Below are 25,740 nucleotides of genomic sequence, written 5' to 3'. Positions count from 1 at the left end.
TCGGAACACGCGTGGTTCAGACTGCAGTGTCGCAGCTGCTTCCTCTGGCTACTTGTGAGGCTACCATTTCAGCTCCTGCCCCCACTGGAATACTCTGGTTGATTTTGGCCAAGCTCTTTCATGATTACATTGCTAGCTTGATGTCTTCCTTTATGTCAGGCTCCTCTTTATCTACCTTTTCATAGGAGAATAATAAGGCATTATTGTGAAAGTGGTCAGATTTTGAACAAGTACTGCATGACTCTAAAACAGTTAAACTGCAAACTATTTAATCAGGCTTCTCACTGGATCCCTGCATGGTTACAATTTTTCTGACCATGGCTCGAGCAGTGGCACATCTATATGCAATAAGTCCTCATCTAGGGGCTTAGTTCCAGCTTTCTGCAAAGCCGCCTTCGTAAACCCGCTTCTAAGGAAACACTCTTTGAATCCAGAGATTATGTATAATTATCGGCCCATCTCTCTTCCATTTACCACTAAAGTGTTAGTTGTTTTAACTCTAAACTTTCCCACTACATTCTTTCCTGAATGTTTTTCAGTCTGGCTTTGATCCTACATAGACTATGGAGACCGTGTTCATTTCCTCGTCCAATGATAAGCGAATGACACTGGATGTAGAAGGCTCCTCAGCTCGGATTATCCTCGATTTGTTGGCGGCCTTTGACACGGTCTCACAAAGGTTTACTATACAGACTTTGCAGGTATTAGAGGAATGTCTTGGCCTGGTTCCCCAATTTTGTAATCTCTAGATCTCAAGCAGTCCAGCTACTCTCCTTTCAGTCCACCTTCATAGGTTGATCATGTGGCATGCCACAGGTCTCTGCTTTAAACCCCACTCTTTTTAACATATATGTGGCTCCCTTGGCTGACCCGATTACCATTCTTGACTTCCAATTTAATGCTTATGTAATTTATATACAAATTAACCTGAAGTTAGGTGATATCTATAAGATCATTCAGGAACAGTTTAAAAGCTGCCTGTTTGTAGTCACCAACTGTATGAACAAGAATTCCCTTAGATTGAATTTAGATAAAACTAAAGTACTGGTGTTTGACGACCTTTCTATTTGGACTGCCCCTGGATGGTGGCCTGAGTATTTCATCTTTTGCCCACCTCCTGTCACTATTGCATGCAACCCGGGTGTTAGTTATGACAATAAGCTTTCTTTTGAAGCCCATATCAACAAGCTCACATCTATTTGTTTCTCTATGATGAACCTTATAAGAAAAATCTTACCATTCATCCGCTGCTCTTCTAGGCAACTTCTCATCCAGGAATTGATTAAAAGCAGGCTAGAGTAGTACTGTATACCTTTTCTGTTGGGCTCCCCTCATTACGGACACAAACTCCAACTGATACAGAATACTGCAGTCAGGCTTGAGATGGGCATCCCTGTACATGCTAGAACTTCCACACAACTGGACAATATAAATTGTCTCCCTGGGCATACTTCACTGTTGGGCAGTCCTTACAGAGTCCACAGGTTCAGAAGTGAAGAGTTGAGCCAATATATAGATTAGTTTTGAAGTAGAAGAGGTTTCTAGAGGCTCCTAAGCCTGGAGGTGTCTGGCGCTTCCTCCGTCCCTGTCCTAGCCCCAGCTTGTCTCTGGGCACAAAAGACTACTGTGAAACCCTTTAAAAAAGTGTGCAGGGGCAGAGACTTTTTTCATGTGTAAATGTGGTAGGCGATAGTTCCACCCTTCCCCCACATCAAGTCAGAATGGCCCATCCTACCAACACCTACTCCCCTTTTGTTTCATTGTCTGGGAGTAAGACACAACTGCTAGATACTCGTCATGTGACCCGGGATACAGGTACAAAAATGGTTGGGACAAGAAAATGCCAACTTTCTTTAAAGCAGCATTTTCAGAATTGTGATTTAAAATCCAACTTTACCATGAAGGAGGATTTAAAATACATTTTTTAGACAAACAACATTTTTATCTGCTCCCAATTGGAAGTTACCACTTATTAAATATAATAAAGTAACCCAAAGTTATCCTATTGGAGAGGTAGGCCTAACAGCAGTGAAAAAACAATTTAAGAGTTTTTCACTACCGGGACATGTCAAAGTTAAAAAGTACATGTCCACCTTTACCTTTTTAAATACATTGCATACTGCACTTCGGGCAATTTAAGGCATACCGTAGGGGCGACAGATTCATTAAAAAGGAACACAGGCTGCAATGGTAGGCCCGATATGTTTACAATCCTACTTAAGTGGCTGGCACTTCTTCTCAGGGCTGTGGGGAAGGTGGTAGTCGACTGACACCACTGCCACTACTCCTGCCCTCTTTAGCTACGCCACTGACAAGAAGTGTTGTAGGCCCACTGGTAGCATTTAATTTACAGGCCCCGGGTCCAAGTGTTACCACTTTACTAGGGACTTACAAGTAAACTAAATGTGCCAGTTGGGTATAAGCCAATGCTACCACGTTGTAGGGAGGGAGTCCTAAGGCCAACAAAAACAAAATCAGCTGAAATAGAGTAAGGCAAAAAGTTTGGGTGGGTGGGGCGGGGCGGGGACCACCCTAAGGCTGACAGGTCTAACAAACTTCTTCTTGGTATGGTGCCAATAAGTGCAAGAGGTTCATGTGGCAACAGGCATCACTACAGGTCTGATTTTCTTAAAGGGATGTTGAGGATCTTGCGAGGCCAGTGTTTCTACAACCTACATCCCTGCAAAACATTAACTTCACATCGATGTGAGGACCCTGCATGGCCACCCACCACTACTTCAAAGCATTTGCTGTACTTCAATATGGAGACTCTTTACGCAAAGCAATTGCGGGTTCCAGACTACAATCCGTTCTAACCAAGACGGGTCGAATAGTGTGGTCTCAGCAAAAAGATCCTACAAGCCAGGAAACAAGGTACCACTGATGGACTTTTAAGTTTTGTATTTGCACCTTTTGGATTTAACACACTTTGTTTTCATCAAACAGAGTGCTACACTCTGATAAGGGTTGGTCTGGAAGAAAGCCCTTTGCACAGTTTTTTCAGGGAATTGAGAGGGACGAAACAAGTCAATCTTGTGAAAAGGGCAGAATTGCTCCACTTTACTTTTACTCTGCTCACTGGAGACCTTAATAAAACTTATTCTCGTCTACCAGTAGGTAGCTTGGAAAGTCCCCTCTGCACAACTAATTCAGACTATCCCCACACCAGTTGATTGAGTCCCCACTTAAGCACATTGCGGCTATACAGTTTACCTCATTAACTTCGCTGCGGACTCTGGGCACCCCTGCACCCAGTGCCCTGTGGCCCCCTGTGCCCGACTCCTGGGTACCTACCTATCCTCCAACTACCCAACTTACCTCTCGAAGGGGTGGGCACACCTTAAGAATCTTCGTCCCCGAGCTTGCAGCCTTTGTTCGTCCTTGAGTTTTTCCACTGCAATCCATTAAGCGCCCAACGGCTCAAAAGCACCCTGCACCTAGCCGCCCGAGTGGCCCTGGCAGTGCAACTTCTACTCCTACCTAATTCCCCATTTGCCCTGAGCAAGTGACCAGGAGCCCAGCTCCCACAGCCGCGTGGCCTGCTAGTCAGCAGCCACCAACCAAGGCCCCCCTGCCTCCCATAGGATAACATTGGGCCTAACTCACTCTGCACCCGGCTACCCCTGTGCCGCTGAGAGTGTAACAACTGTACTTACCTGACCCTGGGAGCATCCCCTCCCCCCCCCTCAACTCACTTTTCTTCCATAGGGTAACATTGACTGGCTTCTTCTGAAATTTCTTTAAGTGTGAAGTTTCTAAACTTTAAAATATTCACCTAAAATCAACCGAGTAACGAAAACGGAAATACTCACCTGCTATTAGGAGAGATCCCAGTGCTGGATCTCGGTGCCCAGCACTGATCATGTACTCACAACCGTACTAACCATTAACTCAATTTTCTTCCATAGGAAATCATTGACTGTTTTTCTGTGAAATTTCTTCTAAGTGTCGATTTTTGCAAACTATAAATATTCTTTAAAAATCGTACCAACTGTTAAAACGTAATTACTTACCTGTTTTAGATAGATGTCCCAGTTCTGAGCCTAGGAGCCCAGCACTGGATTACAAAAGTAACGAGAACATACTTTACCCGTAACTTGAATTTTCTTTCATAAGAAACCATTAACTATTTTTCTATGAAATTTCTTGTGTCGATTTTGCAAACTTATAAATATTCCTTAAAAATCGCCTGTATGAATTAAACGCAGTTTCTCAACTGCTTACAGGTGGTACACTAGTGCTGGATCTAGGATCCAACACTGACCTAGAAAAAGTACCCATAACCCCACTTACCTGATAAGTGAATTTCCTTCCATAGGATAACATTGGTAATTTGATCAGAAAAAGTTTGTCAACTTTTAAAATAGCAAAATATTGGTTAGAAATCACAACAGTAACTAAATCGAATGTACTCACTTGTTTCCAAGAACTTTCCCAGGACTGAATCTAGGATCCAGTCCTGGAGTTAGAACAGTAATCTTGAAAGTAATCAATTGCATATAACTTAAAATTCCCATTGAGCTCAATGTATTATTGTGTTTGAAATTGTGTTGCCTATTGCAACAAAACTATTACCTACAAAAGTAAATTGCATATTGCAAAGTATTTAACTAAAGCATCTCATTCTGAGAAAATATATTTTAATACCTATTGTTGGTTCTAAAATAAAACAACCCTATATTTTTATATAAACCATTGGCCTAGAGTTCAGTTCTTGAGTGTGTGAAACCATTTGCTGACTGAGTGTGTACAACAAATGCTTTACACTGTCCTCTGATACTGCCTTACTGCTCGACCAAGCTACCACTTTAGAGAGTAAGGTTATATCTAACTTCAGCCTCTGCCAAACCTCTGGGGACTGTGGACTCTATACACACTGTACCTATTTGGGACCAGTATATATAGAGCCACTTCCCTACAACATCTAGAGAAAAATTGGAATTCAATTGAAAAATCTTGGTCTACAAACTCCATTTGGAGTCCCAATGCTGGCAATAGGCTCACCCATACCATGAGGTAATGTTTTTATTGGGAGAAGTGTGGGAATGCAGAATAGTAGAACATTTGCTATTTAGGGAACGTCTTTCTATTTGTGGCTTACAAAATGTAACTCAGTGTGCAATGAAGAAAACATTTTGCAAAATGGCCTCTGAATCAGGATATCCTGGGTAATCTCAAATTCAGAGTCATACAAAAAAACACTGCTCATTAACTCGGAATCTTGGGCACATTTCAGAAGTATAGTTTTACTTCATGCTTTCCTTCATAAGATGTTACCTTACCAATTGCTGCATAGTTGGTATCCCTGTGACCAAAAGTGACTGACAAACGTAATGGTGTATTATGTTTGTTGATCAACGATAGGAGCAAAATAATACAGATGAAATTATAGTCACTTATTTCTGTTTTTCCTTACTTACGTTCATTACTTATTTAGTTCAACTATTAGTTTTGTTAGGAAAACCCAGAGCGAATTACACCAATGAACCCTTGCTGAATTCAGAAGGTTGTCTACTTTTCAAAAACAGCTTTCTAGGTTCACCCATAGGTTTCATACCTCTTTCTCCCATAAACTGCAAGTAGGTAGAAACTGCAAAAATAGGAAATATTTACGACCACTTGGAAAGCAGCAAAAACTCGGTCAACAAATGATTTTTCTTTTTGTTTTACAACAGTGTCTGTGACTGAAAGCTAGGAAGAGGACGATCCTATAACAGTAAAACTTTTGTTGCTACTTGAAGAAAGAAAAAAAAAACACAACCACTTCTTGTAGAGCGCATTTTCCTGATTTTTGCAAATAAACCAAACTTTTACTACATTTTCGTTATTACATTTAGGGGAAACCACAAACTCTAGATTCTTTTAAAATGCCCAACATGTGGGAAAGAAAGGACACAGATTTAGGTTGCAAAACATTTCTGGAACGAAAGCTACGAAGGTTTAGGCACAAACTTCTCCACAAAAAAGTGCTAAGCACTGAGGGGAGAGCCTCCCAACTTAAGGAGTAATGTAATAAAAGACATCTAACTTTACTTCCAGATTAACACTGCTTAGTCATTTTATTATTGTGTATGATTAGTGTGCTGCTGAATTGTATATGCCACCACATCCTTCAAGAGCTACTTGGCACGTCAGTGAGCTCAGTGTTCTAAAGCATTTGCTTTTTCAATGACACAAAAATTACCTTTCAGCCTTTCGAGAACCCCTAAAATTGGCCTGAAATCCAGGAACAAGGATTAAAGTATATGTTTGTCGACAAATTTGTTCAAAATTACCAGTAGTACTTCAGCTGGAGACTCCTTATCGATTGGTGAATGGGCCCTGCTGTGCGTGTATTTGCTAGTCATTACAAAGGTTGAAGGCATTCATGATCAACCTCAGGTTTGCACTTATTTTGCTACCACTCACTAATTCCAACAGTGTTACACAGATTACTTTGGTGTGTGGGAAGGGTGGAGATAATAATTTTACTCCGTTTTCAACCTTCATCTAAGTGTATACAATGGCAGGGAGTGGTACAGAGTTTTAGGTCTTACCTTCTAGACAGCACAAGCTGTCTGGTTGTGAAATACCAATTTTAATTTACTGTGGGATTACAGCCATCTTATCAATGGTTGGCTAGGTCACTCATGTGCTTAGTTCTTATTCAATGGCTTGCCCTCTTCTTGTTTTTCTACCTTCTCTTGAGCATAGTCACTTGGCTGACGTGTATCCTTCGACTGCTCAGTTTTAGAGAACTTTATTTCTGAGTAAGCACTCAATGAAAGTGCATGCGTTTTTCATCTCTCCCTCGATTGCTGCTCCTCCAGCAAAATCCCAGCCCACCCCACCTCCAGTGTTGCTCTCTCCAATGTGTGCTGCTCATGCTCTGTTGCTTCTTGTCCCCAAACTCCCATTGCTACGTGTTGTTCTCTCACTCATGTGGTTCTCCTATGGAACCATTCCACCAGACGCCTCCATTTGTGTACGTTTGGCCCCGTGAAGCTTTCTAAGTGAAGTCTCTGCTTGTGTGTGCTCTGTGACAGCCTCCTGGACACTCAACTCTGACGGCAGCTCTCTGATAGCAGCCCACTCAGCAGTATTCCATCAACAGGTAAAGACTATGAGACGAGGTAGTCTTCGCACTTGGATTTGCACTACGTGATGATTTTAATGAACTCTTGGCAGCAGAAGAATTTAGCTCTGCGAAGCAAGTGTAATTTGTTTAATCCATGTGAAGATCTCACTTAACTCTTCTCGCACATTGGAAGAACTGGACAACACTGCCATCTACTGGTTATTTTTTTGATTGAATATAAAAATTGCTCTTGCATACATTTTCTCTTCAGGTTTTATGTTGTTCGGGTGCTGAACAGAGTACTGGTAGTCAATTCGGATATCAAATCGGATAGCTGTCGTTTTAGGTTAAGCCTGCCCAAACAGCTTATTATTAATCACATAGGCAACACCTAATGCATTTATCAATGCCCGTTCCTTCTCTGATCTCACGATAGCATACTGCTGGAAGCGGGCCCATTTCCACCTCCAAGAGAGCTCTGCGACGCGCAGTTGGTTGAAAAGTGCACCAGTGCTGGTTGTGGTCAGATACAACACAAACAAGGAGCACGTGATTAGAAATAGAACATGAGAACCACTATGGGATCATGAGGTTTGTACAGATTTCGAACCATGATTGTTTTTGTCTGGTTATGAAGATGTGCAGCATCAGGATAGTTGTGATCTGATTACATGTTCTGCATGTGTATGAGGAGAGAGTACATTCAATATTAGTCTACTATCCAATGATGAAGAGGAACAATTACCTGAAATCCATAAACGATAATGCAGTGTGTAAGAGAGTATGACATTTACATTTTGAGGCTACTGATTTTAGTTACTGTTCAGTGTGATTCATGAGTTTCACTATTATTTATAAGGACAATTAAACTAATTTAATATAGAAAACAAGATCTTCACTTACAGTGATCGAACTTCTTTTGGAATAAGCGTTTAACAAATCTGCTCAAAGTTAATTAAAATGGAAAATTGCTTTTAGTGCGCCTCACATACCACTCATAGTGCTGGGAATTGAATCAATTTGTGAAGGCAGGGCATGGTGACCCGTTTGAGGTTGCAAGCTAAAGTGTTTGGACAGTCTAAATAATAGGCATAACTTTATCTCACAAACCGAAAACAGTCTTTGAATTAGAAAGATATTTTTAGAGTATTGTGGCTTCCAAACATACCACCATGGAGAAAAAAAATGAGGAACATGGAGAGCCATTGTAGAAGCTCACAGTTACCTGCCTCCTGTGAGTCGGGTGCAAGCCACACGCGATATCAGTGTCCCAAGCTGTGCTTAAAGACTTCTGATGCCATCCTGGGTCTCCAGCACTGCCCACCGCAACCAGTGTCCAAACAGAGATCGAGGTAAACACCAATTCCTTCGTTTGGAGAATTTGAAAACAAAAAGGTGTTACTGCTTCATAAGGAAGGAATTTTCAGAAGAGTGCCCGTGTGCTCTCAGGGTCTGAAGCAGTTTTATAAATTTAGTTTCAGGAGCAGAGGCAATATACTCACAATAACCCAAGTTTCCTCCCCAAAACACTTTTTTTTTTCCTTTTTAGGTCTCGCCTGGGGAAAGCAGCGCATGCGCTGCTCTCGCCATTGCAAGTACCTTTTGGAATCAATTCTGCGAGGGCTCTCATGCACGTGTCTGCAATGGACAAATATGGCTGCTCTCGCCATTTGTCCATTGCAAACAGCATGCGCATGTCCGTGGGACTGTGGACAGTCCCACGCCATCTTGTTTTTAATTATCGTGTCAGCGCGTTCGGTTTCACTTTCACCGCCGCTAGTCATCCTGTCAGCGCGTTCGGTTTCACTTTCACCGCCGCTAATTTATCCCTGCTTTCGTCTCTGGTTCTCCGTCACACTCTTCTCCTTTCCGCCTTTCTTTTTTGCTCTGGGTCAAAGTCTATTGATGTGAAAATAAGGTCTGCGCCCACCCCCCCGACCCAAAAACAAAAGAGTGCAAGCTAGGACTAGGTCCAACCGAAAATCTCCCACTCAAATCAAGCACTTTCATGGACGCCATGTTCTGGGTCTCCATGCAGCCTTCTATGAATTACAGTGTACTCGATGCCGGATTCTCTGCCATTAAACCTTTTCGATTCAAGTACCAAATCACATTGGTGTTTCAAACGAAACCGCAGAAGTGGAAGGAGTGGCATTCCCTTAAGTATATGTTGACTCTCGGGGTGTACAGGCAGTAGCCTAGACCCCAGAGGTGTAGCGAGAGCTCGTCGTACATTATGCAATGTCGGAGAAGCGCACCCAGTCTTAAATCCTGACTTTATAAGGGGATATGCAGAACTGCAAGTATCATGATGCGAAGGGAAATCCAAAATTAAGCCATCTGCGCACATGACCCGAAACATCTAGATAACGGGGGCAGGTAATGCACAACCACTCGCACTTGAACAGGTTTCATAACACCTGCGTTTCTTCATAGGGGGACACACCACTAGGGGGATGATGCAAAACCCGCTCTGGCCGGATCCTAACAACGTCACTTCCGATTCCTCCAGGACCACCTGCTTCTAGGAGAAAATGGCCTGTGTGCAAATAGCTCACTTTTAGATGTAGGTGATACTGTGCAATGAAATTCGAATCCCACGCCCTCCTTAATAGGGTTCATACCAGAGGGTAGAAACAATCAGACGCCCTGCGGGAGCTGTGACCATGCACAGGGGTCTGACTGAGACAAATACGGCACAGCACCAAAATAGAAGTCACCACCCATTAACGAACCAGATAGCTTAAAACAAGTGTTCCGCATCTGGAAAGCAGCCAAGTTCCAAACTTGAAAAAGGGTATTTTGCACAATATGGAGAACTGCGTGCATGCGTGTTTACTGCACACAACGTAGCAATATCAGGAAAATCAACAGTTAAAACCTGCCCGGGTGGTCATAAAACAGGCCCACATTTCTGATCCTGTGAGACTGCCCCAACGGGCACTCACTGTCCGTTAGCCCCAAAGGCCAGTCCGACCTTGACCCAACCCCAGGATTCGGCACGCATACCGTGCGTCAGGTCAGAGAATGACTCAGTGTGAGAAACCCATGCTTATATCACACCTAATTGCTGTGAGATGTGTGGAAAGAGATATATTGGGCGGGAGAAGCTAGTAAGGCCTGGACCCTTCATATGTATGAATATCGTCAGGGGAGGACGATGAAAGATGCCAACACTTTCATAACTGTAATATAGGTGGCCCAGCTAAAAAGTCGGAGAAATCCGAACAAAACTGTCTCGAATACCTCCCATCACACCGCGCGGAAGAGGTGTCACCGCCACTTTGAGGGTCATTTCCAACTTGAGAAAGGCGGGTCACGGGCCACCCACTCCCGGCTTCTGTTTGGGCTCCATTGGAGTCAGTCTTTGTAGAGTGAGAGCCGCTAACGTTGTGATCACCTGAAAGTGGACAATGCCATGAAATGAATGGCCTTAGGGCAGAGAGAGAGATTAATCCACAGGGGTCGGACACTTATCAAGGCACCGCGGGGCTGGGAGGGAAGACCCTTTCGGAGATTGGACACAATGACTTTCAGGTAACCCCCACCTTCCTGTGGAGCTAGGAGGGGGTGCGGAGTGTAAAAACTGAAGAGGCCATAGGGTGGAAGCACTCTGACCAGACGCACCCCACGCTGCCCCAGTGAGGGTTTCCGTACATTCATTTTATCTTGAGGGGGAGATCGCTCCGCCCACATTAGAGGGCCCGGACCGTCCTTTAAGAAACCTCATTCTGGCGAGGAGGCCGCACGACCGAGGAGTGCTGGGACCGTCCGTCACTGAGGCAGGACTGTCAGCGCCGAGCAGAGCCCCTCTCCACGGTGAGTTGTCTTCCAGACTTTGTTTCTCTGTGGGGCTTGCCACAAACCCTCGGGTGGGGAGTGAGGGGGGCAGGTGGGTGCTATGGCAGTAGAGCGCTTTGGAAACACAGTTGATAGTTTTGCCTACACTTTTCATATTCCAGTGGTTTACAGGAGGCCCAGATATCAACAAACCATCGTGACAGCCTAATTATTGAAATGCCCCCACACCCAGGGAACCGTCACACATGGAGTTCCAATCAAGTCCCAATGCATTTTGCTGCTGGTATTTCCTCCTTACGAAGGGTGACATCCAAACTACAGGTGCCAGAATGCAAAGCGAAACGGGACGAGGTGATCCTCCGCTGCAGCTGCACTTAGTTAAAAAAGTGAATACTCATTTTTGGAGAATTCTGGTACTCAACAGACCCCCATAAAGGGATAGCAGCGCTGCGTTTTCCTTGCATCAGACCATGTTATTACCTCTGCCAATCCCTGTTTTCTCAGGCAGATTCTATAGGTTTTTCTTGTACATCGACATCAGAGGGAAACTTCTCTGGTCGGTCAAAATCGGGTCCCCAGACATCCACAGAGGGCGACGACAGTTTAGCACGAGACACAAAGTCTCCAGTTTGATAACAATGGGGGTGGAGACACTTTAAGGCCCGGGCGCGTGAGTGGGGTACCCTGGTTGGTGCTTTGACCCCGGTGTGCGAATGAGATACTTAGAGGATGCTGTGCCCCAGAGATTTTCCTGTCCCTTGTGCCTAAGAGCTGGGCTTCCCGTGGTCAGTGGGTCTTTCGTCCATGGTGGGGACGGTTGTCCTACCTTTCTCTTGAGGCGAAAGAGAAGTGAGCATTCTTTTTCTCTTGGGGTGAACTTTAGTGAGTTTCTGCTTATCCTTGATCTTATGGCCGTGGATGAGTGTTTCTCTCCCTCTGTTAGGCTCTGCGTGTCTGTTCTCTCTTTTTCCGCTAGGGGTCCTTTGATAAGTGATTTATCGTCTCTCTGCGTGAAGATGAGTTAGGGGCTCTCTCTGCGTGATTAGTCTTTCTCGCCCCCTCTTCCAATGGATATTGTCCCTTTTGATGGGTAAAAGACTCCCATGCACCTAGAATGTTACTCTACCCTGTGCACACAGTAAGACAGGCGCGCGACAGCCACTGGCACTACTTTGTGGCCCGTCCTATCAATGGATAGATTACCTGTCACTACCCTGGATTATTCTGGGCATTTCATAACTAGTGATTTGATGGTACAACTGTGAAGGTTAAAAAGATAAAAACATTAAAAACACTTCATCCTTTATAAATATTAACAAGCATTGGCATAGCCAATAGGTCTCGCCTTTGGGACCTTATAAGTATTTAGTTATGCAGCACAATATCCTTACTGCAACAACATTAACTGTTGCATGGCTAAACACTTATAAGGTCCCAAAGGCGAAACCTATTGCTATTCCAATGCTTGTTTTAACAGCCTGTTTGAAAGAGGAAGCAGTTGCCATTCTCGGGAGCACCCACAGTCTTGTAGTGTTGAAGATGTCCGCAATGTGAAGCCGCTTCTTGTTGCCATATGCTTACAATTTGGTGTGTGTTGGTTTGGGTTTGAGTCCTATAGTCCATCTACAACATCAAACATACAGTGGCACAAGTGTTAATGAGACAAATCAGTTCTGATGATGTATAGTTGCCACCTTGGTTTTGTTGGATTCTCATGCCTGCCACTGCTTGTAAGAGCTGAAATGAGATGCATACTTTAGACAACTAGGTGTCTCAGAGATTTCAGTGCTTTTATATGTCAGTTACACTTATAGGTTCTATGTGCAAACCTAAGGGTCTCTCAATCGACAATAAATGCCAAGGGGCTGTTTGGGTGTGGGAATAAATCACAATTTGTACATGCCTCCAGTCCATTTTAAAGAGCAGTCATTAAAAAGAGCACCATTTGATGAAGAAAACTTTGAGGTGTGCAGAATTTAAATGCGCAGAGGTGGTCATCAGGAATTAAAAGCAAATAGCATGGCTTAGAAATGAATGTAAAGTGGGGCTGGGGTGGCGCCTTCTGCACAAACTATGTCTGTTACCACTCGTTGCTATTTTCCCCATGTACAGCATTCGGGTTAGAAGTGGTCAAATACAACTCGACTTACACTTGTGAAATATTCTCCAGACAGATGTGACTGACTCACTTAATATCAGAAAGTCTGTGAAACATATCATGAATAACTTCAGCTACTTACACCACTCTGCTTCCTTTTCGGATACGTTTGTGTGATACATACATACAACTGAACACCTCAAGCAACAAAAAGAGCCATGGCAGATTACAGCGCTCATAAAGCCCATATTGGTCTCATAAATATTTTCCCTATATTGTGGTGAATCAGAAAATGAGCAATCAATCATGCCAGCCAAGAGGAACAATAAAAGCATCTCAAATACACGCATGTAGGCAAAACACCTATCCAGTAGGGTCCTCTCAAGCCTTCCCATGTTGTCTCTTAAATGTCTCCAAAAATTCTGTAGCTGCATCCACCTACATGAAGCTGTGTAGGCAACTCTCATGTCTAATTTTAAGTGTTGCTGGATGCTGCAGAGCCGCATTCACGTCCATCCTCATGAACTCTTTTTTTATTATACGTTGAAATACCTGCATTCTGTTGCTCCATAGCCAGGAAGATTGACACTTCCTCCCGTCAGATAGCTCTTGACATGCAGCCGCCTATCTCCAAATCAGCTCCTGCTCTAAAGGGGAGACCAACTCTACAATGACCATACTCTTACTCTCCTTTTCCCCCCTTTACATTCAGTCTTCAGCCAGTACGCTCTGAGCAACATGAGTCACCTACCTGTGTTGCCTTTGGGGCCTCCTGCTTTAGGGAACTGAAGGTAGGTTCTTTGCATCTTCACTCTCTACGGGGAGCCATAGGAGTCAAGCATAGGCCAAGCGGGCCGGGTCCTCAAGCTTCTCGATTTGTTATTCAAGCCTGAGCACTACTGGTAATAATCCTCCTTGGTATTCATTGTGTGCTTTTTCGCCATCTCAAATGCCTTCACTTCCAGTTAAGAAAATCTTTTTGTGAGATCTTGTGTGATTGCCTCAGTCTTTGTCAGGTGATTATCCATTTCAGAAGTGCAGCATCAATGAAGGCCACTTTCTCCACTTTACCTTCCTTAGTGTGCAGAAGCTCCTAGATGCCATCTAGCATCTGTAATTCTCTGTGTCTGTAGAAGCATTTTTCAGCCATACCATTTCTCATCATGCGTGAAACTCTTCTCAGCAGGAAAACAATATTGTCCCACTTTTGTTCTTAATTTGAGTGTCTTTGTTTGGCATTTTAGTGTGCAATAAAAATGCCAACCAGCACCTCCAAGGCCCAAGATCAGTGGCCCCGATTTACTGTGGCAGTCACAGTGCAGAAGCTCCTAGCAACTTCTCTAACACCGGCACGCCTCCAAATCTGTATGACATAGCTCCAGACAGCGATACAAATAGGCATGGTTGCCTCCTTGCTCTTACTGTGACAACCAGAGACTTAACTGGTTTCTGGTATTCCTGCTCAAGACCCACCAGCACCCTGCCACCATGTACCCAGAGCTCCCACCTCATGAGGCCAGAGGGCCTTCTTGGTTTCCTTAGCAAACAAGCAGGGGCTGTGGTCTTAGATTAATTTGTCTGGGGCCTCAGGGATTTAAGCTGCGCTTAAGCTTCAAAGGAACACATCTGCTCTGCTGCCCAGCTGACAGAGCCCACAAAAGGCAATATTATAAACCTTGACATCTGAACTAATGTTTAAGTTCTTAAGTGTTATACTAGCTTTTTCTACAGGCAGAGTATCAGGCAGGGGGTGCCCAAATATGTATTAAAAAAATGCAGCACCCACGTTTCTCCAGAAACAAAGAGCAGTTTCCCTTAACATCCCATATCATGTGAAATTAGAGAGGATCTGAGAACACAGCTGTGCAGGCAGGACCATACTCAAGACACAGAGTCATAGAAACTGCATCCGCCACAACTAATGGGAGCAATCTAACCATATTATTATCACCCTTAGTCTCTGTATATTTACGCCTCCAATGCAGCGTACTTAGATTTCAGAGGCACTCCTTTAAAAATAGATTTCAGAACTGCTATTTAAGCACTTGTACTCTTGCATCAGAATGGTGGTAATGCCCTACTTCATGGCCTCCTGCACTCCACAATGGCACCCTTTAGGGGTATCCTACACGCTGCAGCATGTTTCATCCTGCGCCCGAGGAAATACGATCATAACAACCCTTTCCTCTTGGGGGCCCACTGGGTCCCCTTGCCGGCCAGCACCACCTTCAAAACCAGTTGCATTATTTACATAGCCATTATAATCAGCAGCCTCGCTTATCTTACACACAAGCTCACAATCTTTGGTGGTTCTTGTCACACCCGTAGCCAGGACATCAGAAGACAGACTAAGAACTGTAAAAAAGAAAAAAAGAAAACAAGCCTTTTCCATCTTGCAACCACTAGGAATAATATCCCATATCCATCAGGACCACACCAATGCTACCCCCCATTTAGGAAAGAATATATATATATTGGCTCTTGAGAGAACACTACATGGCAATGCATTCACCATACTCAACTCCTCTTCCTCTCTTAAAACTCATTAACTCTAATCTTGTCTTTGACCTTGTACAGTGCTCTGCTGCCTTTTGACTAGGTCTGTGCTATAGAAATACAGTTTACATACATAGATAAATGGGTAGGAGGCTGTGGTGTCTGGTAACATAATTATGCTCAGTGTGACTTTGTGTTTGACAAATAGCAATATTATACAATAGAGTAAACTTGCACATGCTAAAGATTTGCGCAAGAATTACAAAATTATGACAAAAACTGAGAAAAGATTATGGTAACCACTATGGAAATATATGTCCATTTCCTTTTGGAAGTTACAAATTGATGCAATGGCACAGACTAGGGGTGAAATTAGAAACTCTAAACCCAAATATTAAAACTGCATTTTGCTCTCAAGATTTGCCATGATTGTCCTCGGTTCAAATTCATAAGGGTTGTAATTTTGCCTACCTGTGGTAGTTTGGAACGCATGGAACAATAGCCACTGTATCTGGTTTCTCCATCCCGAGGGACTTCTGTGTTGAGTGTACCATACAGCAGGGCAGTCTGGTTATTTCTACCTAATGTCAGGTATGCCTCACTTTTTCCTCCAACTTCCTGGTCGGAGGAGACAATCCATTTATCCAGATCCTGCTGGCTGCGAAACTCCCATAAGACTTTAGTTTGCTCTAGCAAGTATTCTTCCAAGGGCCTGCCCTCTGGTCCAGTCACATGATCTATAATCTCTTGCTTTAAAAGTCCAAAATGTTTCTTCACCCCTTCTACACCCTTTTTGAAGTCAAAGTTGATCTTTTTCCAAGGTGGCGTGTTATCAGGGGGAACCCCAGGCCTCCGGTAGTTGTTATGATACAATCTTACTGTACTGTTGGTTGATGTATATCCGAGTAAAGAACAAAGGGGTTTCCAGCCCTGGAGTCTGTAAAACATACAGGGCCTATTAAGATATTTGTGCACCAAGGCCATGTTGAGTACCAATATGCGTTAATATTCAGCAGTAAGAGAAACGTTCTGGGGTCAGAGACAGCGAAGCAACACCGCAGTTAGTTTCTAGTTTTCTTTTCGTGCATAGCTCTAAAATAAAAAAATAAAAATGAAAGAGAAACATTAAAAAAAATATTACGAACTGTGTGCATGCATTAGTACATAGTCTTCCTGACTAAAGTTTTTGGCCACTTAAAAGTCATAAACTTTTATAATCATGACAGGACGGGTAGCACAAGATAGTAATTGGTACAAATAAAGGAAATGGCATTGCAACAACCACAAAGAAAAGATGTAAACTACACATTAATCAAGTGTGAAGTAAGATATTTGGGAAAGAGACAGAAAACCTGAAGCAATCAATGCCCATTTTCAGCAATATAGAGATTTAGCAAAAAAAGCAGGTGATGGATTAACAAGTAATGAACAATATCACAACAAATTAATAATAGAAACCTAACAGCACAACAACGCAGTAGCGAGAGGAAGCAGTCAGTTTTGGGTTTAAAGAGATGGCTTTGCTATTGCCATTAGGCGAAGAGAGGCTAAGGTGGAACCGACACACGAGAGGGTAACATATTTAAGGAAGCCAAGTGATCTAATTTGGAGGGGGGGGTAACCATGAGGGAAAATAAGAACAATGACCAAAAACGGGAACAAAGGCACTGCTTAGTACAACTGCATCAAAAATCACAGAGAAATCATTATGGCTTAAATGCATGTGTGACTAGACAGTTTGCATCCCAGCAGTAGATAGCCAAGAACAGAAAGTGTGGTAATCTGACAGAGGAGCTAATTAGGACCACTGTTCTAACATTGTTCTCAAGTCACTGATGTGTGCTATTGTGTGACAGAGTTTGGCCACAAACTGAGTTTGACAACATAAGTTTTACCATATAGCTGAAAGATGATACTGTGAGCAATAATTCCGAAAACTGGGAACACCAACTCATAAACATAAGATAGGCCAGTAGGGGGATCTGGACCCAAGCGTATACGAGCAATTATCTTGATGTATTTTGAAAGAGTGGGTTTTGGTGTGAATTATAAATTAAGACAGAATGCTTTGGTGAAATACATGATATCTACTAATCAGAATGGTTTTCACAAATGTTTGCTAATTAAGAAGCATTGACCTCAGAGATTGAGGATTGAATGAAACATATAGCAAGTTGTATTCATTAATTAATCAAGTGGCTTGTAAAGCGCGACTACTCACCTGTAAGGGTCCCAAGGATTTGAGCTCCTATCACTTGTAGAATCTGTGGTGTTCTCAGAATAGAGAAGATGTTGGTAAGGAAAGATTTTGCCTCAGACAGGAGGTTAGTTTATAATGAACATGGAGATTGAACCGACCCCACACCCTCTAAAACCATCCCACGAAAGCAGAATTCAGGGAATTTGTAAAAATAGTGCGAGGAGAATTACACAGACACAAGTCTACAACAAATTTAGTGGATAACTAAAATACTTGAACTTTTAGACCAGGGTCTATTGCCATAACATTTGTACAAGTTGCAAAAGGAGAGGGGCATTTGTAGCTAAAAAATGAAGAAATACATCTTATGGGCTTTCTTGTCAACTACAATCCTGCCAAGAGGGGACAATGTCTTCAGGGCATCCAGGTCTTTCTGCAGCCACCATAAATTCACATAGAATCATACATCCATAGAACATTAGAGAGTGAAAAGGCATTGATGACATATGTTTGAAACATTAAAGAGAATCCATTAAGTGCCCACCCTGTGGGGACAATACTACTGTGCACTTTCCTGCAAAAACCCACGATGGAAGACACTTAATCCAGGGCCAGAATTTCAGTAGATTGCTTACAAATAAAACATTGTACAAGACAGATGTTCATGAATAGACTAGTCATATTGAGCCTTTTCCTATACTTCTGTTGCCAGTATAATGTAACAACTAGCATTCGGATTTGTATGCAAAACTGGTAACAAAATAGGTTCCGCAAAGTAGGCAAAGGACAGGGTTTTGACCATATGTGATTTGGAGAGGGCGCCTGCAACGGGTGTGCGTGTTTTTAGGATTTGAGGTGTGTGAGACGGTGCTAAGAGGAGGGGGAACCACCCTGAACCCCCTAAAATATAGACCAGAGGTCACACAGAATTGCTGCAAGCCTGTGCACGTCAGACTAAAATGCAGAGTAAGTACTCCTTATCTCAAGAGTTAATAATGCAACAATCACTGCATAATCGATAAAAATGAAGACAAGATGAACAATCTTGAGTATTATGTTGTTCTTTTACTGCCGAACGGTTGCCCAGAAAACACGTGTTTCGTCTGGGGAAGTACCCCAAGACTTCTTCAGGGCTATGAGGCAATGCCATAGGGTATCCTGACTCTCTAAGCTGGTTGTGCTTCCGTCCCGTATGGGTCCTATACGTTGCGATCGTTGATGGCAGACAGCGCACTTGCTGTGTCAGAATAGCCCATGTTGGCTCTATCGGAGGGTCTCTACTCTGGACCTTTAGCCATTTTATGAATTCTCAGCTCTCTCATACAGCCGGGACGGAAGTATAACCGGTCTTGAGTGAAGCACACACTTGGCTCCACTACTTGGTCCCATACTTTGGATCCTCACAACTTTTGGATCACACCTATTTCCTTCGACAAGCCGGGACGGAAGCACAGGCTTGCAGCAAAAGAGGTTCCCAAAGTAGTCAGAGTCATTTTGAAGTCTGAAAATGCAAAACTGACTTATGAGCAGTGTAGTGAAAACACAACCTGACATTTACCACAATGTCTTATAGGTCTGGGAATCAAGATACCTACACTACCGGTCATCATTAAACATGAACTTACTCAGCAATGGGAGGAACTTATAACCAAACTCTGGGAGGCGCCCACCTCTGAGAGGCATGAGGATTACTATATAACCTGTAATCGTATGGGTAACAAAGCTGTATCATTATTACTCCCCTCCATTTGTAACTTAGGACATGGAGTCTCTAGTTTTATTTATTATTATTGATTTAACTATACCTTCCTTTCCCTTATTGCTTTGTGTCCTCCTAACACAGTCAACGCAGAGGGCTTCATCTCCCCACATACAGACCCTCTCCAATTGTATGCTGAACGTTGTTTGCTGCAAGTTGTATTTAAAAATATTGTTACCCCTTTTATCGTTTATGTATCTGTTTTGCCTCATTTTGAATAAGAAACGTAATAAAAAAGCATTTACAAAAAACTATTAAACATCTCAAAAGCGCAAATAGGTCCTTAACAGGCAAACACTGCACACCTTTCTGGGAAAGCAGCCACCTTTACACAGAGGCAAGGAAACCAATTCAAACTAAGGGGCTCATGAGGATGGCAGGCGGACCAGAGTCCGTCCGCCATCTCTGCGGTGTTTGGACTGGCCACCAGACATGCGGTGGTCGTGCACCACGAATTAGGATGCGACTGTCACCATGGCAGTCACATTATGCAATTTAACATTGCGGCGGGTGCTGCTGACAGCACCCGCCGCGATGTTAAAAAAAAACAAACGCATGTATAGCATTTCACGGCACCACATGGCAGGCACCACACGGTGCCTGCCACTTGGTGCAGCGAAATGTTGGGGGGGTACCATTGGTCCCCCCCCCCCCCCCATGTGCACCCCACCTCCCCCAGACACAAGGGGGCCCACAATGGGCCCCTAGACCCAATCCCCGCCAGCCTTTCCATGGCAGCATTGCCGCCATGGAAAGGCCTTTCATTTCCCACATCCTAATATGGCGGACAGTGCCTTCTGGGCACCGTCACCAAATTAGTGGCCCTGCTCCACCCGCCAGGCAATCGTTACGATTGCCACAGGCGGAAAAGCAGCGGACGGACATTGCGTCCGCCGCGATACCCATCGCCATCCTAATATGGCAGTGGGTAAATCTTATTGTGATGGCGAACGATTGCCATCGCCGGCCCGGTGGTGGGGATCGTTCCGCCATCGTAATGAGCCTCTAAGGGCCTGATTTAGATCTTGGTGAACGGGTTACTCAGTCACAATGGTGACAGATATCCGATCTGCCGAAATATATATCCCATTGGATATAATGGGATTTATATTTCGGCAGATGGGATACCAATCACTGTTTTGACAGAGTAACCCGTCCGCCAAGATCTAAATCAGGCCCAAAGTCTTAAAGTCCCCTCATAAATATAAAATCGTCCTTTACTGCTAAGCTGTTCACCAATTCATCCAACCACCATACACTTTACCTTTGAAACTCCACTTTTGCAGTCTTTACTCGTGTACAGAGTAATACGATTGTAGCCTGCATCTAGCTCTTTGATTAGTAGTTTCCTAAAGTTGGCTAAATCAAACATTATTAATAAGCAACAGAACTTAACAGGATTAACAATGGTATCTTATTTACAGAGCTATAAAATCAACTGGACTATTATTCTGTAATCTTTGTGATAGGGGCATCTGATAGTCTATCCACACCAGCATTCGAGAGAAAACATTGACGGTTCAACTTGACTCAGTTGTAGATCGTTTTGTACGGACATCAAGGGCACAGACAATAACAGAACTTTACAATCTATATGTAGCAACAGATGATGAACATTTGCCATTATAAACACAGACACAATCGTTTCATGTAGAAAAATCACATGTATAGTGAAAATATAATATTTATCATAAGTAATTAAACTACAAAGTATAGATGCACCAAGCATTAATAAAATTAGTACTCCAGAACAACTGTTTAAACTCATTCAAAAACATGGACCAAAAAACCTAAATCTGTAACATACAGTAAATAACACCTACCAGGCCGATCTTCGTGTTGTACACAGAACATATGTATCTACTAATCATAATGACATAATAGCGGAGGATTTCTATAAGTCAAGGAAGACTGCACACATCCCAGCATTCTACCCCATTTAAGTGGGACAGAAAGTGTTAACCACGCTGAATTTAACAGCGAAGAAATGACACAGCCTCATTTTCTTTTTATTAAAAGAAAATTTTATATCAAAACTTGGTATGACTTTGGCAACCACCTGCCAGTATCAAAAGTATTCTATTCTGAGATAGAAACATTATTTAATACTACATTGTTGCAGTAAAGTAAGGTGTGTTTTTCCTTCCATGAGCCCAGAACAATAATTCCACTTGTCTGGCTGTTCATTTGTAACTAGGACCATCACCTGTAACTGCTTTACCGGAAGCACATAAACCATTGAGGAGTACATGAAGGAATAAAGGTTTGAAAACGCAAATTTGGCTACAGGTTCAGTAACTGTCATTTTTGTGATCTGGCCTCATCTTTACTGAATGGTTTTAAACAATTCAGATTTTTTTAAGTTTTTTTTTTTTATAAACAAAATGTGTTTTTTGACATGCGACAATAACATGGCACACAATGTAACCAGAGGGTTACATGTGTTCAAAAACGAGCACAATGCTGGACCCCAACATCGGTTCCTTTATTCTAGGTTATGATTCTGGCTGGAAAAATATTTCTGTAGACGATTTTTATTCAATAAGAGAAATATTTCAGGCAGATTAGTGCACAGTTGGTTTCGAAAGGGAGTGGTGAATCAATAATGAGCCATAGGTCTCTTAAAGAATGCTGCATTGATAGAAATGTATTCCTGGTCCCAATGCAAGTGCTTCGCTGGGGTTGGTAATAATATGATAGGGAACATAGACAAGGTGGATGTCAGAAGAGGGTGGGTGATATTTTCCTCTGGGGTAAATTTAAAGGTGGGCGAAGTTAAATGGGGACGGATGTCAGGGTTCAACAGACAAGCCAGTGCTGGAGGAGGGAGTGGAAGGTGGTTTCAAGAAAGTGTGTTACCCTACAATCTTAGGGATCTAAGAAATACATCAGACATAGGTAAGTAGCAAAGAAAAACACAGAGCCGTACCGAGGGGCCAAACCGTATACTAAAATAGTGGTATGGGAGGTAAGTACCAAAATCGGACTAATACCCAAGGATGTAGGACCCCAGGGGAAGCGCAGAACCACAGACGGTGAGTAGCCAGGGACCCCAAGGGTCTGGGTGCAGAGTGGCTATACCGGGTCAAACGTCCGTAGAAAACACAGGGCAAGTCAAGGATGGATTTTTACAGTTCTAGGACCCTTCACAAAGGAACCCAAAGGAACCACTTGGATCAAGGAAGGTTGAAGAGTCACCTCACCGATGGATACCATGGGAACCAGGATACCTACACCAGTGGTGTAGACGCCAATGGAAGATTGTAGAGAATCAGCAGCTACAGCGTCTCGTGGACCAGGCCAGTGGAACCCGGGTGTGAAATCCAGATGTGAAGAGCCTTAAAGCACAGGGGGCTGTGTCCAAACCACCCAGAGGTAACCAGGAGGTACAGGAGCACAATACCATCCCTTGTTGGAGGATCTTGCTGTAGCACAGTGAGTTTGAAGCAGCAGCTGTGGAGCACAGGAGCCATTCACAAGCTGTCCCACGCTGGTTGACGAATGCAGGAAGATCACCAACAAGCCTTTGCAAACTCAAACAACGGTTTGCTGGAGAGGATGCTTTGTTGCAAAGTCTGTGGAATTAACCCAGCAAGGGTAAGTCAGAGCCGGCCCGCAGCACTCGAGAGATCCAGCAGGAATTGAGGGAGCCCCCTCGAGCACTTTCTGGCAGTAGGCACAGGTGTTGCAGGGAAGCCTCAGCAACAAACAGGAGATGGATGCAGGCAGGACGTCGTTCTTGGAGATGTGCGAGGCTGGGGCTGCTTAAGAGTCTTCCATGAAGAATATTTCATATTTTAAAAAAATATTACATTCTATAACTGCCCCACAGTTCCGTGATGCAACTGCGTGTTCTTAATATAGTCATGGATGAATGTCGAAACTCTTCTTTCATCTTAAAGTCTTTATCATACTAGTTCGTAACATGTGTTCTCCCATTTACATCTTTTGATGGCACGGCTCGTACTCTGGCTCTTAGAGCCAATGCAGATGATGCCCTTTCCTGTCAATTTCAACACCCCGCCCCTCCTTGCAACTAAGCCGCCCCATTTCATGAGGGGTATTTTTCACTACACCTGAATTTTAGTCAAGCGGGATTTACGTGCTGAGGTTCGCAACGTGAAAGAGAAATACGTCTCTAAAAGAAATGAAGAAGTGTCATTTGGAGCACTTGATGGAACACCCACAAATCCTTTTCAATGTAAAGTTTTACCTTCAGCGCGCGGTTTCATCCACTTAAGCATTACTTGCAGCAGGGGAGTCGGTATCAGGTGAATAAAAGCCCTTCACCGTCAGCCTCAAACCTGACAGTAGTTTGGTACTTTAACGGTGATAGAAAGGGGACTCAAGGTGGCGCTTTAGAATACGGTCAATGTCATGGTAATAGAAAAGGGACTATAACGTGTGTTTGGTAAACATTGGTATCCATCTTGGAAGGGACAGGAAGCTAATTGACACCAATTGAGCTTTGTCGGCACTGCAACTTATTCGAGCATTGCAGGAGAGATAGTGTTGCCTTTTCTCTACAAATACAAATGAATAGCATATTAAATAGACTTTCCTGCACAAAACAAGCAAGGCATTTGGCAAAACAATATTCTTTCTAGGTCTGACCCGTTATAGCTTTGTACTGAAATCATGTAATGAAAGAAATTCACACAAGTATTGGCAAAGTCAGTAGTGTTGGTATTAGCTGCTTGTCTTTTGGCTTTATCAATGCTTGTTTTGTCATAGTTCTTCCAAAACTGTATTGGTTGGGGAAGCTGCCAGGCTCTTGTTAATCTAAAAAGAAATTGCCTAAATGCTAAATATTTTTCGTTCTTATAAGAAATAATTTCCATTGTGGTCCCTGGCGCTGACGAGAACTACTTGCTGCTGTCCCTCACACAGAAGTTAGCCAATGGTTGAAGGGGGTTGATCCACTGCACCAAACTGCATGCTGCAGTGGGAGGAAGAACAAGTATATGTAAAACCAATGGGACATAATGACTTTGTAAATGTTTTTTATGAATGCTGTACAGTATCCCCATGCTGTGCAGCATGGGTAAAAGATTTTCTTTTTAAACTTAGATGAGCCGCCCTCGTGGGTTTGGAGGTGCATGCACCAGGCATGCGCCATGTTGCGCTCACCTACAAAATGACACTGCTGCAATTTTTTCTGTTTTAGTTACTCACCTGAGTTGGATACGTAACTATAAAGAAATAATGTGTGAATTAGACTTATTTTAAAGCAGGTTGGGGAAGCAACATGGAGAGAGGCAACAGGGGCATGTAGGACAGGTTATGGGGGAGTGGAAGAAACATGGGGGACAATGTGACAGAAGCACCATGGGGGAGGGGATGGATGCAACATGGAAGGGAAGGGTGGGGGAAAGGAAATGAGAGAAAGCAAAGTTAAGCGCAGGGAGCTAACCATGAAATTGGCAAGGAGAAGCACAAAGGTAAGAAAGCAACGTGGATGGATGTGGGAGAAGCACACAGGGGAAAGAAAGAGAGGAACATAGAGAGATGTGGATGGCATGGAGAGAATTAATGAAGGAGTCAGCTGCAAAACTCACGCTTGTGGAATACTTAAAAAGAAAAATGTAGTGCTTGAAAAGCGAGCAGTGTAAGGACAGAAGTAATGCGTCTATGATCCAGGGAAGGGACAAGCACTAGAAGAAAATGGAAATTCTACACAAACTAACAAATAAAAAACAAGCAAATGAGAGTAACATTGAAGCCTACCAATGGTATACAGTAGGTGGGCTCTAAGCCCACTGTAGGCTAACAATAGATCTTGAAATAGCAAGTGATTGCACTGCCTTGAGGTGAGACCTAACAGGGGAAAAATGAAATGCAATAGGTCTCACATTTACGCAAGTGTGAGCTATTGGCATTGTAAATGACATTGCTGTTAGACCTAGCATTTCTTGGCATGATTACCCTTGACTTTTTGTCTCTACCTCCTCTATTTTTGATGTTGTGATGGATTTTGTTTTGCCAACTTAGATGCTTTGAACACTTTGCCACTGCAAGTGCTCCCTGTGTAAAGTGTAATGGTAATTGGTTGTCCATGATTGGTATGTTTGCCTTACTAGTAAAGTCTCTAGTAAAGTGCACTATGTGTGCCAGGGCTGGTAATGCAAATGCTGCTAGTGGGCCTGCAGCACTAATTGTGCCACCCACACAAGTAGCCTTAAAAAGGGAACTCGGGCCTGCCACTGCATTGCATGCGCGCAGTTTGTTAAACTGCTGTGTTGTTCTGACAAGTGCACCCACTTGCCAGACCTTACCCTTCCCTTTCTATGCACATCAGACACCTCTATGGAAGGTTCAAGATACCCCCT

The 25,740-nt window shown here is 43.3% G+C and overlaps 1 protein-coding gene across 2 annotated transcripts in view; it reads right to left on the bottom strand.

Moving 5' to 3' along the window:
- Positions 1-23,752, bottom strand: part of NDUFAF1 (NADH:ubiquinone oxidoreductase complex assembly factor 1) — a 50,049-nt gene extending 26,297 nt beyond the window's left edge. The window contains exons 1-2 of one of the 2 annotated variants that reach the window (XM_085627116.1): positions 23,625-23,752; positions 15,924-16,544 (exon numbers count right to left, since the gene is read on the bottom strand). In XM_085627116.1, coding sequence (XP_085483242.1) covers positions 15,924-16,436 — 513 coding nt within the window. In that variant the 5' untranslated portion in view covers positions 16,437-16,544; positions 23,625-23,752. Of the gene's footprint in view, positions 1-15,923; positions 16,545-22,614; positions 23,387-23,624 lie in introns of those variants that run through there. The other variant, XM_085627117.1, reaches the window with a different exon arrangement.
- Between the last annotated feature and the right edge of the window lie 1,988 nt (positions 23,753-25,740).

This window comes from Triturus cristatus, chromosome 9, assembly GCF_964204655.1.
Source record: "Triturus cristatus chromosome 9, aTriCri1.1, whole genome shotgun sequence".
Taxonomy (NCBI): Eukaryota; Metazoa; Chordata; class Amphibia; order Caudata; family Salamandridae; genus Triturus; species Triturus cristatus.
This window is presented reverse-complemented; position numbering and strand designations above follow the sequence as displayed.